Below are 17,117 nucleotides of genomic sequence, written 5' to 3' on the forward strand. Positions count from 1 at the left end.
ATTCCATCGTTTTTAAATTTTAAAATTAAAAAGTGGCCTCAACAGCCAGGCCACTATTGGGAAGGGGAAGCCCCTCCACAGGGCAGCCTGTGGCTGCAGCTAAAGCCAGATAAGTAGGGAGGGCCTCTAAGCCTGCCTGGAGCGTTGGCTCTCCAGTCTGCCGCTGGAAGGCCACGTCCAGGCAGCTACACTGTTTCCCGACACCTCCAGGGACCTGCAGGCCACTGAAAATTCCAGTTGGCCTCTGAGAATAGGCCTTAAATGAGATTAATTGACTACCTCCTTAAATGAGATTAATTGACTACCTGTCACTTGCAGAAGGGTAGCCCTGCTGCCATCCCCCTCCCCCATGTGGCCTCTGAGGAAAGTTGCCCAGGGGCGGGATGGAGCTGGGGAACTGGCACGCCGATCAGGGGTGTGAATTTACACCCCCCACCCCCCCAATTGAGGTCTAAAAATTCAGCCTCTTAAGTTAGCGTTTGTATTTAATTTCTCCCCCAAGTCATTTGGTGACATCCCCTCCCCTCAATTCATTCCTTTTAGAATGCTTCTCTTCACTTTTTCCAATTTATTTTACTTATTTCTGAATTGCAAATCCTGCTATTGGTTTTCCAAAACTCTTAACCTAATTATAGCAGGAAGAGAGGGCAAGAGGTAAATTTTACAAATTCACAGAGTGTGAAGAAGGGAGTTTGTGAATTGAGGGAGTTCTGTAAGGAGGGGAACTATAAATTAAGAAATAAATTTGAGTGCACAAAGTGTAAAGTGGGAGTTTGATGCGTGAGGGAGGGGCTCCTTTATTTCTTTCTTTTACCTTTTTTCAGCCTCCAGTCGCTGCCTCTCTCTTCAGTACAGGGGAAGAAGTTGATTGGTGAGTAACTGGTAAGTTATTTTACTTCTCATAGTAATAAAAAGTTTTTAAAGTTACGGTATGGCAGGTCAGCTCAGCCAAGTGGAATGTACGAAGTCATGGACACACCATGTGTCCTAGATGAATACATCAGCAGGAAGTGTCACCCGCTACAGAAGCTTGAGCTCCAGGGTTTGGAACTCGTGTGGTGGCTGGAGTCACTGTTGTGCATCCGCGAGGCAGAGGACTACGTGGATAGCACGTTTCGGGAGGTGGTAACACAGCAGGGTAGGAGCATGCAGGGAGAGAAGGAAAGGGTGACTGCCAGGCAGTCTAAGAGAACCAGACAGGCAGTGCAAGAGTCCTCTGAGTCTATCGGTTTTCCACTTTGGATACTGGTGAAAGCGATGCTTCCTTGGGGGAGTGCAGCCAGAGGAAAGTCCATGGCACCACTGGTGGCTCAGCTGCAAAGGAGGGGAGGAGGAAGAGTGGAAGAGCAACAGTGATAGGGGATTCAACAGTCAGGGGATCAGAAAGGCGTTTCTGCGGCAGTAAATGTGACTCCAGGATGGTGTGTTGCCTCCCTGGCGCAAGTGTCAAGGAAATCACGGAGCAGCTGCAGGACATCCTTCTTGGGGAGGGTGAACAGCCAGAGGTTGTGGTCCACATTGGTACCAATGACATAGGTAGGAAGAGGGTTGCGATCCTGAAAGCAGATTTTAGGGAGTTAGAAAGGAAATTAAAAAGCAGGACCTCCAAAGCAGTAATTTCAGGATTATTCCCAGTGCCACATGCTAGTGAGCAAAGGAATAGAATGATTGAACACGTGGCTGGAAAACTGGTGTAGGAGGGAGGGCATCAGATTTCTGAGGCATTGGGACCAGTTCTGGGGCAGGTGGAACCTGAACAAGATGGATGGGCTACACCTCGACAGGACCGGAACGTAACACCCTCGCAGGGAGATTTGCTAGTGCTGTTGGGGAGGGTTAAAACTAGTTTATCAGGGGGATGGGAACCTGAGGGGTAGCTCAAATTGGAAGGTAACAGGAGGTAGAAAAGTAGCAGGTGACATTAGAAGGCAGGCGAAACAAAGGCGAGCAGCAACTAGGCTTAGAATGCAGACTGTCAAAAAGACAAGGTTAAGGCCACTCTACCTGAATGCACGCAGCATTCGCGTAAGGTAGATGACGTAAAGGCCAAAACAGAGGTAAATAGATTTGATCTCATTGCCATAACAGAAACGTGACTGCAGGGTGACCAACTGGGAACTGAATATTGAAGGATATTCGACACTTAGGAAGGGCAGGCAAAAAGGAAAAGGAGGTGATGTTGTGCTAATAATAAGGGATGGGATCAGTACATTAGTAAGGGAGGATCTCAGATCGGAAGAACAAAATGTGGAATCTGTTTGGGTGGAGCTAGGAAACAGCAAGGGGCAAAGGGGCAGCAAACATTGGTAGGAGTTGTTTATATGCAATCAAACAGTAGTGGTAGTGTGGGGCATGGCATTAATCAAGAGATTCGAGAAGCATGGAGCATGGGTACTATAGTAATCATGGGTAACTTAAATCTGCATATAGACTGGGTAAACCTAATGAGCACTGATGCTGCGGAGGATGAGTTTCTGGAGTGTGTTAAGGATGGTTTTCTAGAGCAGTATGTTGAGGAACCGACTAGAGAACAGGCTATTTTAGATCTAATATTTTGTAATGAGAAAGGGCTACTTAATAATCCTGTTGTAAAAGAACCTTGAGGGATGAGTGACCAAACTATGATAGAATTTTACAGTATGTTTGAAAGTGAGGTAGTTCAATCTGAAGCCAGGCTGTTAAATTTGAACAAAGGAAATTCTGAAGGTATGAGGGGCAAATTGGCTGATGTGGATTGGGAAAATACATTAAAAGATATGACAGTACATAGGCAAAGGATAGTCTTTAAAGAAATATTACATAGTTTATAGCAGCTATACATTCCTTCAAGGCACAAAAACTCCAAAAGTAATGCCAGTCAACCGTGGAAAACAAAGGAAGTTAAGGATTATATAAGATTAAAAGAAAAGGCCTATAAAGTTGCAAGAAATAGTAATAAACCTGCGATTGGGAGGATTTTAGAATACAGCAAAGGAGGACGAAGAAACTAAGGAAGGGAGAACAAAATATGATTATAAGCTAGCAAAAAATATAAAAACGGACTGTAAAAATAGGTACGTAAAAAGGAAACATTTAGCTATGACAAATCTGGGTCCATTACAGGCAGATCAGGGGGCTGAAGGTTTATAAGTCACCAGGACCTGATATTCTACATCCCAGAGTGTTGAGAGGCGCAGCTATGGAGATAGTGGATTGATTGGTGATCCTGTTCCAAATTTCTATAGATTCTGGAGCAGTTCCTACAGATTGGAAGGTCGTAAATGTCACCCCACTATTTAGGAAGGGAGGAAGAGAGAAAATGGAATTACAGACCTGTTAGCCTTACATCAGTCATTGGGAAAATGCTAGAATCTATTCTAAAGGATGTGATAAATGGACACTTGGATAATAATGATCTGATTGGGCATAGTCAACATGGATTTAGATTAGATTAGAGATACAGCACTGAAACAGGCCCTTCGGCCCACCGAGTCTGTGCCGATCATCAACCACCCATTTATACTAATCCTATGCTCATCCCATATTCCTACCAAACATCCCCATCTGTCCCTATATTTCCCTACCACCTACCTATACCAGTGACAATTTTATAATGGCCAATTTACCTACCAACCTGCAAGTCTTTTGGCTTGTGGGAGGAAACCGGAGCACCCGGAGAAAACCCACGCAGACACAGGGAGAACTTGCAAACTCCACACAGGCAGTACCCAGAATTGAACCCGGGTCCCTGGAGCTGTGAGGCTGCGGTGCTAACCACTGCGCCGCCCTAAATTTATGAATGGGAAATCATGTTTGACGAACTTGTTGGAGTTTTTTGAGGATGTTACTAGCAGAATTGATAAAGGGGACATCGGTGGATGTGGTATACTTGGATTTTCAAAAGGCCTTTGATTAAGTCCCCCACAGGAGGTTGGTTAGCAAAATTAAAGGACATGGGATAGGAGGTAATATACTTGCATGGATTAACAGGCAGAAAACAGAGAGTAGGAATAAATGGGTTATTCTCGCATTGGCAGGCTGTGACTAGGGGGGACACCACAGGGATCAATGCTTGGGCCCCAGCTGTTCACAATATACATCAAATGATTTGGATGCGGGGACCAAATGTAGTATTTCGAAGTTCGTGGATGACATAAAACTAGGTGGGAATGTGTGTTGTGAGGGAGATGCAAATTGGCTTCAAGGGGATTTGGAAAGACAGTGAGTGGGCAAGAATGTGGCAGATGGAATATAATGTGGAAAAATGTGTTATCCACCTTGGTAGGGGGAACAGATGTGCAGAGTATTTCTTAAATGGTAAGAGATTAGAAACTGTAGGACCTGGGTGTCCTCGTCAATAAGTCACTGAAAGCTAACATGCAGGTGCAGCAAGCAATTAAGAAGGCTAATGATATGTTAGCCTTTATCGCAAGAGGATTTGAGTACAGGAGTAGTGAAGTCTTGCTTCAATTGTATCGAACCTTGGTTAGACTACACCTGGAGAACTGTGTGCAGTTTTGGTCCCCTTACCTTAGGAAGGATATTATTGCCATAGAGGGAGTGCAACGAAGGTTCACCAGACTTGTTCCCGGAATGGCGGGACTGTCCTATGAAGAGAGGTTGGGGAAACTGGGCCTGTATTCTCTAGAGTTTCGAAGAATGAGAGGTGAAACCTACAAAATACTGAAAGGGATAGACAGGGTAGATGCAGATAAGATGCTTCCCCTGATTGGGGAATCTAGAACCAAGGAACACAATTTCAAAATAAGGGGGAAGCCACTTAGGACAGAGATGAGGAGAAATTTCTTTACTCAGAGAGTTGTGAATCTTTGGAATTCTCTACCCCAGAGTGCTGTGGAAGCTCAGTCATTGAGTATGTTTAAAGCAGAGATTGACAGATTTCTAAATACAAATGACAAAAGGGGATATGGAGATAGTGTGGGAAAAAGGCATTGAAGTGGATGATCAGCCATGATTGTATTGAATGGCAAAGCAGGCTCGATGGGCTGAATGGCCTACTCCTGCTCCTATGTTCCTAAATAAAAATACACCAACATCGAATACTGTGCACATTTCTGGTCCCCATATCACAAAAGCAAAGTATATAAAGGCACTGGAGAAGGAGCAAAAAAGATCAACAAGGATGAGACCAGAACTGAGAGGTTATCATGAAAGACTGAATTGGCTGAGGTTCTTTTCTCTGGAAAAAAAAAGCTAAGGGCTAACTTAATTGAGGGCTTAAATTATTCAGGGGTTTGTGGAAGACCAAGATGATTCCACCTGTGGAGGAATCCAAAACTAGGGGCTTTAAATATAAGTTAGTCACTAATCTTGGGTCAATGGTCTTATTGAATAGCAAAGCAGGCCAGAAAGGCTGAATGGCCTACTCCTATTTCGTATTTTCTAATAAATCCAATGAAGAAAATCAGGAGAAACTTCTTTATCCAGACAGTGGTGAGAATGTGGAATGTGCTACCACATGGAGTAGCTGAGGTGAATAGCATAGATGCCTTTGAGGGAAGAAATCGAAGGATATGCTGATAGGATTAGATGAAATAGAGTGGGAGGAGGCTCGTGTGAATCGTAATAATCAGTATGGACCAACTGGGCTGAATGGCCTGTTTCTGAGCTATACATTCTATGTTATGACTAAAGCTGGCATGTACACAGTATGTTTGAAAGGTTCAAACTATGGCCTGAAAAACGTTCTGAATCTATAAATACAGAGCTCAATGCACAAGTTACAGAAGTGGAAAGTAAACTTGAAATCACTTGCTTTTATCACTTCATGAGCCATGGCAGGTGTTATGTTGACACACCGAGTGAAACACTCTCTGGCTTCCGTTGTCTTCCCTTCACGAAGGAGTTGCTTCCCTTTCTGCAAGTTTGCTTGCCTACGTCTGTAATGCAGAAAACCACCCAAGCATAATGTTTCTAAACCACATGCATAAACAGCTGTGCAGATAAGTGACACAAATTAGGACATTAGTACATAACAGCAGATGACTCCAGCTGAGAAAAAGAAATCCACACTATATCACATGGCTAGAAATGAAACTGTAAATTTGATTTAATGCTCAATAGTCCAGTTCCAGTCCTCAGGAATGTTAAAAATAATTTATATACAGAACATCAATTTGACCATGATTTGATTAACATTTTAATAGAAAAATAGCATTCGTAAGGACTGAAAAAAGCAGCCATTCAGGTTTACATTTCTTATGCAGCCTGATAAAAGTATGAAGTGAAACCCCCAGCACTCAACTTTCTCCAGATTATCTCTATTGAAACCCCCAAAAAATCTCTGAAACTACATGAACCTTAAGACTCACAGTCGACATTAGTAAATTTAATACTTACAATCTTCGAGCTTTTTCAACCTCTTTTTTAGAAGGTAACGTGCATCCATCAAAAACCAAGACTGGCTTGACACCAAACGAGTCTAACATTTCAACAAATTTCATACAATAACTAACATATCTGAAACAGAACACATATATGGAAAGACGTAATATTAGAATAAATTATTTAAAAAAAACTTGTTTTATATTTATAAGGTAAAGAATTAAGTGCTGGAAATGAAATATGATCTTACGTACAGGATTTTACAGCAGCCCCACCCCCGACGTCGGTGGTCGTGGCGGGGAGGGCTGGAAAGTGCCTCTAGCAGAGGCCCGCCATGGGACTCGACGCCGGGAAGGCCCGGCCCGATATTGCTGGCAGCGGCCAGGCCTTGTGGCAGACCCCCGCCCACCCACCCCCCGCTGCTCAGCAACTGGAGGAAAATTTACATGTGCAAATTTATTTAAATAAATGAATTAATTACTTACCTGCTCCCACCATCCATCCCGGAACAATATTGCTACTGGTGGCCGTGCCCTGTCCGGGATCCAAGACGAAACACTGGTGGGGAGGTGGGTGCAGGTAAGTGTTTCAGTGCGGGGCGGGTGGGGGGAGCGGGGTCAAACTCATCCGATTGCTGTAGGGGATGGTGGGAAGAGGTAAAATTCACAGCTTATGAACAGGGAGGAGTGGGGGAGGGGGTGGAAGACAGGTGCACAAGGTAAGTATTTTGGGGGGGGTGGTGGGAGAGGGTAAGGAATGAATTGTATAGTTTTGGGGGGGGGGAAAAGAGGGGCTAGAAACATTTATTTAAATTTTTTGAATTAATTTTAAATCTCTATCTCTTTAGTTAAATTAAATGGAAGGGCTCGGAGCTTTTTAAAAATGGCGTCAGTGCGATGGCGCCTGACGTCATTGTCAGGGATGGACCGCCTGCCCCCTCCATGTCATCAGGGTGGGCGGTCCGCCCCAGCCATTTAAATTAGCCACCGCGCTGAATATCGCCGTTTGTAAAATGTAGCCCTACATCAGCCATCAACAACAGCATTCCATTTTGATTAAAGGTCATCAACCTGAAACATTGGCCGGGATTTTACCCCAGGTGGACGGGAACCAGCCAACGACTGAAAAGTCAGTAGTGAACCCGCTTCCACCTCTCCTAGGGCTCCGACCCGCATTTTGCGAGTCGCCGGGCTTCCATTGGCGTGGGGCGGGACTTCCACTCACTTGAGGTAGTAAGTCCCGCCTAATAGAGCTGCCGGCCAATCAGTGGGCCGGCAGCTTAGCCCCAGCAGTGCCAGCGGGAGTGGTGGCCACTGCTGGGACTACAGCCGAGCACGAAGAGAAGATGTCGGGCAGCCTGGAACAAAGATAAGTTTTGGTTGCTTTGCAGGGGGTAATCGGTCGGGCCCCAACGAGGCAAGGGTGGTCAGTTGGAGGGGAAGGGGGCGTGTTGGGGGTGGTTGGGGTAGTGGGGGCAGCCACCGGGCTGTCGGGCACAGGGGGCCCCGTCAGGACGTTTGAGAGCCACCTGCTTTTGTCAGGCAGCTTCTCTCGGGTCTAGGACACCCACTTGCCATGCGTAAATCCGCGTGGAGGCAGGCAAAGGCCCTTAAGTGGCCACCTAAGGGCCTTGATTGGTCTGGGCCGCCCTGCATAAAGTGCTGGTGGAGGTGGGAATGTGTCGGGAAGGGCTCCCGGAGCCTCCCGCTCCATTTTACTCCACCCCCCGCCACCATCCCGCTCTTTGGGGTGGCGTTAAATTCAGCCTATTAACTCTATTTCTCTCTCCACAGATGCTGCCTGACCTGCATTTTCTACGTTTATTAAAGCATTCCATGGTCACACATAAAAATTCACAATACCCAAATCAAATGTTCTTATTGCTTCTGTGGGTGTAATTGTCAATTTTATGCTGAAGAATGGGCGGTTTTGTGCTGCAGACTCACTAGGAACTGGAATGAGACAGCCTAAATGTATTGCACTCAGGACTCGCACCTTTCAACCAGATTTAATATTACAATAAATGAAATATTTTGCTTAATTGATTCTAAATTCCATATCATCCCCTCCCATTAGTCCTGAAATTGTTGTTTAGTTCCCTTGCTGCTGTGAGTGATCAGCATTGCAAGGAGAAATGATTTAAAAAGATGCATTCTCAAATTAAAAATCTTGTACATTTGAACACGGACAAAGTCCATCATCGTCTAGTTATTTTTCACCACATGGCTCTGGATGCTTATTCACCCAATAAGATTTATTATACAAAATAAAAAATACAAGCACATGCAAATTTAATTTTTGTTTTTAGCATTTCATGGTGAAGTAAACACAATGACACACATTAAGTTCAAATAAGACAAAAATGACTCACTGATCAGTCGATTCCCCTTTTGCTAATTTATCAGCACACGCAAAAGCTCCTTTGTGAAGCCAACAGTACATATCCAATGCTACAGTCTGTCCTTTGTACTTCTTGATATGAATTGGTTCTGATGCTTCCTTAACAAACTGTAGCAACCCTTGAATCCCCATGGTCTACTTTTACTCCTGTCGAAGGATAAAAATTTCTTTAAGTACTACAGGTTAAAATGGATGAACTGTAGTTTGGATAGTAGTAAAATTCAAAAATGATTATGACCAAGTCCAACCTAAAGTCCTTATAAATATTAAAATTTATTTTAACCAAGTGAGGTTATTGGGGATTTTATACAAGTAGTGAAGGTAGTTACAGCAGAAACAGCTGGCTCTGGTGGTAAAGCCGGAGACTCCTAAACACAGTTGCAAAATAGGACGTGTCCCAATTAACAGTCAAACAGGCCCACCCTCACTACTAATTACCAGTATCTAAATGTGCTATGAGGATGTAAAAAGGCATAGAGTTTGGCTCAGTTGGTAGAACTCTTGGTTCCAAGTCAGGTTGCAGGTTCAAGCCCCACTATGGGCCTCAGCACATAATCTAGTGTGACATTTCAGCCAGTGCTGAGGGAACCTTTTAGATAAAAGTCAAACCAACATTGCCTATTGAACTCTCAAGTTAAACATTTTTCGTTCTATTTCTACTCAGGTCCTCACTGTGATCTGTTTTTCCATTACACTGAGGACTGGGGTTATGCCACTTCCTACTTATGCCCAGAGTTAACAGAAATTCATTAATTTTGTTTCCAACTTCCACCCCTCTCTCATCTTCACATGGTTTATCCCAGACTCTTCTGTTCCCTTCCTCGACTTCTGTCTTTCTTTTTCTACTGCCATCTATTACAAGCCCACTAGTTCCCATATTTACCTAGATTATATTTCTTCCCAACCAGTTTCTTCTAGTCCCATCTTCCAGGTTTTCATCTGCATTGCACCTACTCTGAGGATTCCACTTACCACAGCAGAGCTTTCAAAATATCCTTCTTTTTCTGCCCCACACCCTCTTCAACCACCTTTCTCCCAAGACATGATGGAATCTCCCTTGTCCTTACCTTCCACTCTACCAGTCTCTGCATTCAGCAAGTCACTTTCCATCATGTCCACCACCTCCAATATATCTTTCTCACAAGCTTTCTGAAGAGACTATTCCCTCTGAGACCTAAATTCGCTAGTTCATCACTCCCTGGTATATCTCAATGCAAGCTCAGGAGATGCTAACCTAAGCATTCATCTCCTTCCACACCAGAGCTCCAAACTTACTTTCCAGTGAGATAAATTACAGCTAGTTCTGAAAACCAGTACACTATTAGCTGTTCACAGTGTGGTCTCCTGTACAATAGGTAGGCCAAATCCAGATTAAGTGACCACTTTGCCAAATACCTCCATTCTGTTCACAGGTGCAACAGCAATAATAGAAATGTGGCTGCAGACAGGAGAGGATTGAGTTAAATATTGCAGGCTATCATGTATTTAGGAAAGAGAGAAAGGAAGATGGGGTGGTGGGTAGCTGTGTAAATCAAAAATAACAATGGCAGTAGCAAGAAAGGGCATACGTAATAAAGAAATAACAGAAAGCATTTTGATTAAGATAAAAGATACAAAGAGATTTGGTCACTTTTGCTCTCATAATACAGAGCACCAAATAATGGAAAGGAAGTGGAGGGAGAAATACATGAGCAAACAGATGGATAAAAGACACAAAATCACAATAATGGGGGATTAGATTGGCAGGGAGAGGGAATGAAAGGGGATCAGGAGTGAAATTTTTACACTATGTACAAGACTCTTCTGATGCAATATGCAATAAGTTCATAAGGAAGCACTGCTAGACCTAGTGATGAGAAATGAACTGCAGCAGGTAAGAGAAGTAAGCATGGGAGAACAGCTTAGGGGTAGTGATCACAATATAATAAGAATTACATTTAAGTTGTTTCCTATCTTCAAAAAAAGAGACAGAACTAACCCAGTTTGATTAACATCAGTGATATGGCATATACGCGAATCTTTGCGAAAATATGAGACATCAAAATATCTAGAGATAGTGAATATAATAAAAAAAAAATTAGCATGGATTTCTAACAGGAAGGTCATGTTATTAAATTCCTTGAAGTGCCAGAAAGAGAGGTGACTGCGGTAAGCAATACTGTCAGATGATCACGTAAGGTACCACACAACAGAATCATCACAAAGATTAAAAGGGCATGGAGTCAGGGACCAAGAAGCAGAATGGATTGAAAGATGCTACAAAACAGCAAATTGAGAGTGGGAGTTAAGTTTGGCAGACAGGCAGAAAGTGGGAAGAGGTGTCCTGCAGGGATCTGCACTGGGACCAATGTTGTTCATGTCACGACCGTGTTTCTATATTTTTTGAGGATTTGTATTTTAGAATTATGGACATTGTTTAATTTGGGAAAACTGAAAAGGATTCCATGTTTTTTTTCCACTGGGGTCATTGAAAGGACACTGAGGGGACTTGGTTTGTAAACAACCCATACTGGAAGTCACCTGTCTTCAGATAAATACCCAGCAGGGGCTTTTCGGACTAAGTAGAGTTGTTTACATAGAAGTGACAGGTCTAGATTTATAGGGGTCAGGAGGCTTGACTCGAGACTGTTTTTGGTTTCTTTTTGGACAGTTGGGGTTTGGACAGTGTTCTGAAAGGAGTTTAAGAATCAACCTGTCAAAGAAAAAAATCTCAGCTCAGCCTTTTTCCATCTCTTTGAAAAACCTGCCAGCGTTTCCATCTCTTTGAGAAGCTCTTAGAAGCAAGTGTAAGAAAGAGAAATTGATGCTGCATTCCTCCTGAAAAGCCTGCCAGAAACCCCTTTTGCCATGTTTCTTCTGGAAAGCCTGCCGAACTGGTCCTCAACATCGCCTGTCAAGAACTGTTCTAGGACGATCTGAGCGACAGCCATCTATACGTATTTGGGATGCCAAACCAAAAAGGGACAACTGGCATCTTTACATATCTTTTTTTTCTTCAGGCATTAGCAAGTATTTGGCCAAAATTTTTTGTCTTTTTTTTTGTAACAGAGCTCTAAAGAAAAAAATCTCTATTTTTCTAGTTAACCTCTGTGTGCGTGTGTGGGGCTAAGGTAAAAAGGGAACTTTCATATTTCAATATGTGTGTTAATGCTTTGCTTCGTTACTGGTTAAGTCTTGTGTTATAATGAACTGATAATTTTGTTGTTTATTACAGAAACCTGGTTGGTGTATTTTATTCTGGGATAAAATAGAGTCTATAATTGACCATATCAGTAACTGGGTAAACATTTAAATATATGTTATGACTTGTAGAGAAGTGGAACTAGAAAAGACAGTGCACTCCTCCCACCTCGATTCTAACATTCGCCATATGCATAAATGATTTGGATATAAATATCAAAGGTATGATCTCAAATTTTGTAGATGATACCAAATTTATGGTTTATCTAATAATGGCATCAAAATACAGGAGGTCAAATAGGCTTAAAAAGTGAGCAGATAATGGCAAATTAAATTCAATATAGTAACAGTAGTATATTTTGGCCGAAGAAATAATGCAATCACTTATTCCTTGGAATGTGAGAAATTAAATTGGATAGAAGAGCAAAGAAATCTAGGAATATAGATACATACAATAGTTGAAGTGGCCATAAAAAGTGAAAACAAAGAACTAGGGTTAATTTTCAGAGGAAGAAGAATATAAAAGCAGGGACGTAATGTTGAACTTTGATGAGATAACATGGATTACTTTGTCCAGACCTGGTCCCCACACTGCATAAAAGGTAGTGAATCATTGCAGAAGATGCAGAAAAGGTTTACAAGAATTGAGCAGATGTAACTATCAGAAAAAAATTGAACAGGCTGGAAATGAGAAGACGAACACCACTCCTGATTGAGGTCTTGAAAATCACAAAGGGTTTCGATAGGGTGGACGTGGATAAATATTTTCCACTTGAGGGAGAGTCCAGAACAAAGGGGCATAAATACAAGATAACTGCTAACAGATCAAATAAAGGATTTAGAGGAATTTCTTTACACAGAAAGGGGTGGCAACGTGGAACTTGCTGTCACATACAATGGTTGAAGCAGATAGCACTGACATATTTAAGGGGGGGGGGGGGGAGCTTGTTGCATAGGTGAGGGAAAAGGGAATGGAGATACGGTGGCAGGACGAGATGAGGCAATTAAAGTGGGAGCAAGCTCCTGTGGAGTACAAGCACTAGCACACATTATTTGAACCAAATGTCCTGTTTTTGTCCTGTAGCTTCTATGTAATTCTTAACACGACAACTCAAACTGCTGCAATATCACAATTCATTGGCACTCTCAAAATTAATCTAAGATTTGTCCCAGTTGTAGTAAATAACTTCTATTGGGCTATTTCTCGTACCCCTAGACTTTCTTCTTCTTTGGCCTCCTTGTCTCGAGAGACAATGGGTAAGCACCTGGAGGTGGTCAGTGGTTTGTGAAGCGCCTGGAGTGGCTATAAAGGCCAATACTAGAGTGACAGACTCTTCCACAGGTGCTGCAGATAAAATTGGTAGTCGGGGCTGTGACACAGTTGGCTCTTCCCTTGCGCTTCTGTCTTTTTTCCTGACAACTGCTAAGTCTCTTCGACTCGCCGCTCTTTAGCCCCGACTTTATGGCTGACCACCAGCTCTGGTGATCACTGTGGACTGACTCCTATGACTTGTGATCAATGTCGCAGGACTTCATGTCACGTTTGCAGACGTCTTTAAAGCGGAGACATGGACGGCCGGTGGGTATGATACCAGTGACGAGCTCGCTGTACAATGTGTCCTTGGGGATCCTGCCATCTTCCATGCGGCTCACATTTTTATTTATTTTAATTTTATTTAGAGATACAGCACTGAAACAGGCCCTTCGGCCCACCGAGTCTGTGCCGACCATCAACCACCTATTTATACTAATGCTACATTAATCCCATATTCCTACCACATCCCCACCTTCCCTCAATTCCCCTACCACCTACCTATACTCGGGACAATTTATAATGGCCAATTTACCTATCAACCTGCAAGTCTTTGGCTATGGGAGGAAACTGGAGCACCCGGCGAAAACCCACGCGGTCACAGGGAGAACTTGCAAACTCCACACAGGCAATACCCAGAATTGAACCCGGGTCGCTGGAGCTGTGAGACTGCTGTGCTAACCACTGCGCCACCCATGACCAAGCCATCTCAAGCGCCGCTGGCTCAGTAGGGTGTATATGCTGGGGATGTTGGCCGCCTCGAGGATTTCTGCGTTGGAGATACGGTCCCAGACTTTACAATTCTCATTTCAGCAGTATCTATTGCAATTACTTACTATCCCATCAGGCACCCAATTAAATCCAATGTGCTTCTCAACAGAAGCTTCACACTAAAATAAACATTAGCACCCCCCCCCCCCCCCGCCACACATGCTTTCATCGATTGCAAACAGTAAACATCATCTTGTTTTACAGGTTTGTTTTAAAATACTTCACTGCAATTCAAGCCAATGGTTAACCATTACATTATTTTTTATGTCTACTGACATTGTACAGCAACTATGCACTGATTGTCCCACATACAATTCTTGTATTAATTATTTTGATATGACTTTGTACATACTGGCACACAGTTCTTCCGAGTAATGCACAATAAAAGTGGGCTTTCAAAGATTTTTTTTTTTTTACAGGGACAATATTAATAATTGGAATGAGAAAAAACACACCACAAGAGGTACAAGACCAGTCTGACCATAAATAAACCAGAACCATAATCAGAAATATCTGCGCTCAATTAAAATGGACCACTTCAGCATCCCTGATTGCAATTGCTCCATTGGTGGCTTTGCCTTTTGTTTCCTAGACTTTAACCTCTGGAATTCCCTCTGTAAACCTTTCTACCTTACTTTCCTCCTTTAAGACGTTCCTTAAAATCTACCTCTTTGACCATCTGCTCTAATAGCTCTTTATGTGGCTGTGTCAAATTTTGTTTAATAACGCTCCTGTGTGCTTTGGGATATACAAATACCCTTAATAACCTTCCGCCCCCTTGCTTATCAAGAATCTATCTACCTCTGCCTTAAACATATTCAAAGACTCTGCTTCCAGCGCCTTTTATGGAAGAGAATTCCAAAGACTCACGACCCTCAGAGAAAAAAATTCTCCTCATCTCGGTCTTAAATGGGCGACCCCTTATTTTTAAACAGTGACCCCTGATTCTCCCACAAGGGGAAACATCCTTTCCACATCCACCCTGTTAAGACCCCTCAGGATCTTATATGTTTCAATCAAGTTGCCTCTTACTCTTCTAATTTTCAGCAGATACAGGCCTAGCCTATCCAATCTTTCCTCATGTTAGCCTGCCCATTCCAGGTATCAGTCTAGTGTAAAGGCCGGCTCGGGTCTGCAAATGAAACCCAACCTGAGCCCGACAGAACCACATCCAATCAGAGCCCAACCCGGCCCGAGTCCTTTCATTTTATCCCGCACCCGACCCAAACATCAGTTACCCTAGCTTCTGTTTTTCACTTTGTTGCTTATCTGCACAAACTTAAAAAAACTGTAACTAAACAACCTTTCAAGTCCAAAAAGTACATTGACATTGAAGTCACGTACTGGAGGTGGTGATACAGTGTGTCCGACCCGCACAAACTGAGCCCGAATGCCAAACCCGACACATGTCGTCGGGTTCGGATCGGATATCCAAGTTCTGGTCTAGTGAACCTTCTTTGAACTGCTTCCAATGCATTTACATCCTTCCTTAAATAAGGAGACCAATACTCCAGATGTGATCTCACCAATGCCCTGTATAGCTAAAGCATAACCTCCCTACTGTTGTATTCAATTCCCCTCGCGATAAACGATAACATTCTATTAGCTTTCCTAATTACATGCTGTACCTACCTACTAACCTTTTGCGATTCATGCACTAGGACACCCAGATCCCTCTGCATCTCAGAGCTCCGCAATCTCTCACCACTGAGATAATATGCGTCTTTGTTATTCTTTCTGCCAAAATGGACAGCTTTGCATTTCCCCACATTATACTCCATCTGCCAGATTTTTGCCCACTTGCTTAACCGATCTATATCCCTTTGTAGCCTCCTTATGTCCTCTTCACAACCCACTTTCCTACCTATCTTTGTGTCATCAGCAAATTTAGCAACCATACCTTTGGTCCTTTCATCTATGTCATTTACATAAATTGTAAGAAGTTGAGGCCCCAGCACAGATCCCTGTGTGGCACACCACTCGTTACATCTTGCCAATCAAAAAATGATCAATTTATGCCTACTCTGTTTCCTGTTAGCTAGCCAATCTTCTATCCATGCCAATACATTACCCCCTACACCATGATCTTTGATTTTCCACAATAACCTTTGATGTGGCACCTTACCAAATGCCTTCTAGAAATCTAAGTACAATACATCCACCAGTTCCCCTTCATCCACAGCACATGTAACTCTATCAAAGAACTCCAATAAATTGGTTAAACATGATTTCCCTTTAACAAAACCATGTTGACTCTGCCTGATTACCTTCAATTTTTCTAAATGTCCTGCTAGAACGTCTTTAATAATAGCTTCTAACATTTTCCCTAAGAGAGAGGTTAAGCTAACTGGCCTGTAGTTTCCGGCTTTCTGTCTCCCTCTTTTTTTGAATAAAGGAGTTACATTGGCTATTTTCCAGTCTAGCGGAACCTTCTCCGAATCTCGGGAATTTTAGAAAATTAAAACAAACGGATCAACTATCTCACGAGCCACTTCTTTTAAGACCCTAGGATGAGGCCCATCAGGGCCCGGGGTCTTGTCAACCCGCAGTTCCAACGTTTTATTACGTTAAAGGCGCGATGTAAATACAAGTTATTGTTGGAACTGATTGGAGGAGACGCCATGAAACCACCACCGCTCCTCTGGTTTGATTCAGACCCATGTCCGGGGTGAGAGAGGGAGCCTGAGTCGGATAGATCTCCGAACGAGAAGCAATGGAGTCACGTTATTATACATTAAGATTAATATTAAAATGTAAAACAACCGCACAAACATGCAACCCCTGACCCCGGCGATAACTCACAAATTGGTAGCGACAGACGTCAATGTCTGCGAGCGGGACGGACGCGGGTATTTAAACAGCTAATAAACGCTTTTATTTAGTTTGCTTTTTTTTTGCGATATCTACTTTTCAAATATGGATCCCGATTCCGTTATTATTCCTCCTATTACTTGGTGTTCGATATTGAGAACGTTTCATATAAAACTCACCTCAGGACCACATCAGCACACAATTAAAGACTCTTCAACATTTACCGCCAAAATTTTGGGATCCAATGCTGAGCAAGGCAGATTCTGGTTGGCCACTCCCGAAATCCAATGGGAGAGTGTTTTGTTGGGATGTGGGTGGA

General features: G+C 43.0%; 1 protein-coding gene across 4 annotated transcripts in view; it reads right to left on the reverse strand.

The window, feature by feature from the left end:
* The window catches only part of exo1 (exonuclease 1), a 41,280-nt gene extending 24,210 nt beyond the window's left edge, over positions 1-17,070 (reverse strand). For 2 of the 4 annotated variants that reach the window (XM_068045330.1, XM_068045328.1), the window contains exons 1-4: positions 16,978-17,070; positions 8,696-8,871; positions 6,340-6,459; positions 5,752-5,879 (exon numbers count right to left, since the gene is read on the reverse strand). In XM_068045330.1, the coding sequence (XP_067901431.1) occupies positions 5,752-5,879; positions 6,340-6,459; positions 8,696-8,856 (409 nt within the window). In that variant the 5' untranslated portion in view covers positions 8,857-8,871; positions 16,978-17,070. Of the gene's footprint in view, positions 1-814; positions 1,557-5,751; positions 5,880-6,339; positions 6,460-8,695; positions 8,872-10,702; positions 10,772-16,977 lie in introns of those variants that run through there. The other 2 variants (XM_068045329.1, XM_068045331.1) reach the window with 2 other exon arrangements.
* Between the last annotated feature and the right edge of the window lie 47 nt (positions 17,071-17,117).

Source organism: Heterodontus francisci, chromosome 13 (assembly GCF_036365525.1).
Source record: "Heterodontus francisci isolate sHetFra1 chromosome 13, sHetFra1.hap1, whole genome shotgun sequence".
In the NCBI taxonomy this organism is placed as follows: Eukaryota; Metazoa; Chordata; class Chondrichthyes; order Heterodontiformes; family Heterodontidae; genus Heterodontus; species Heterodontus francisci.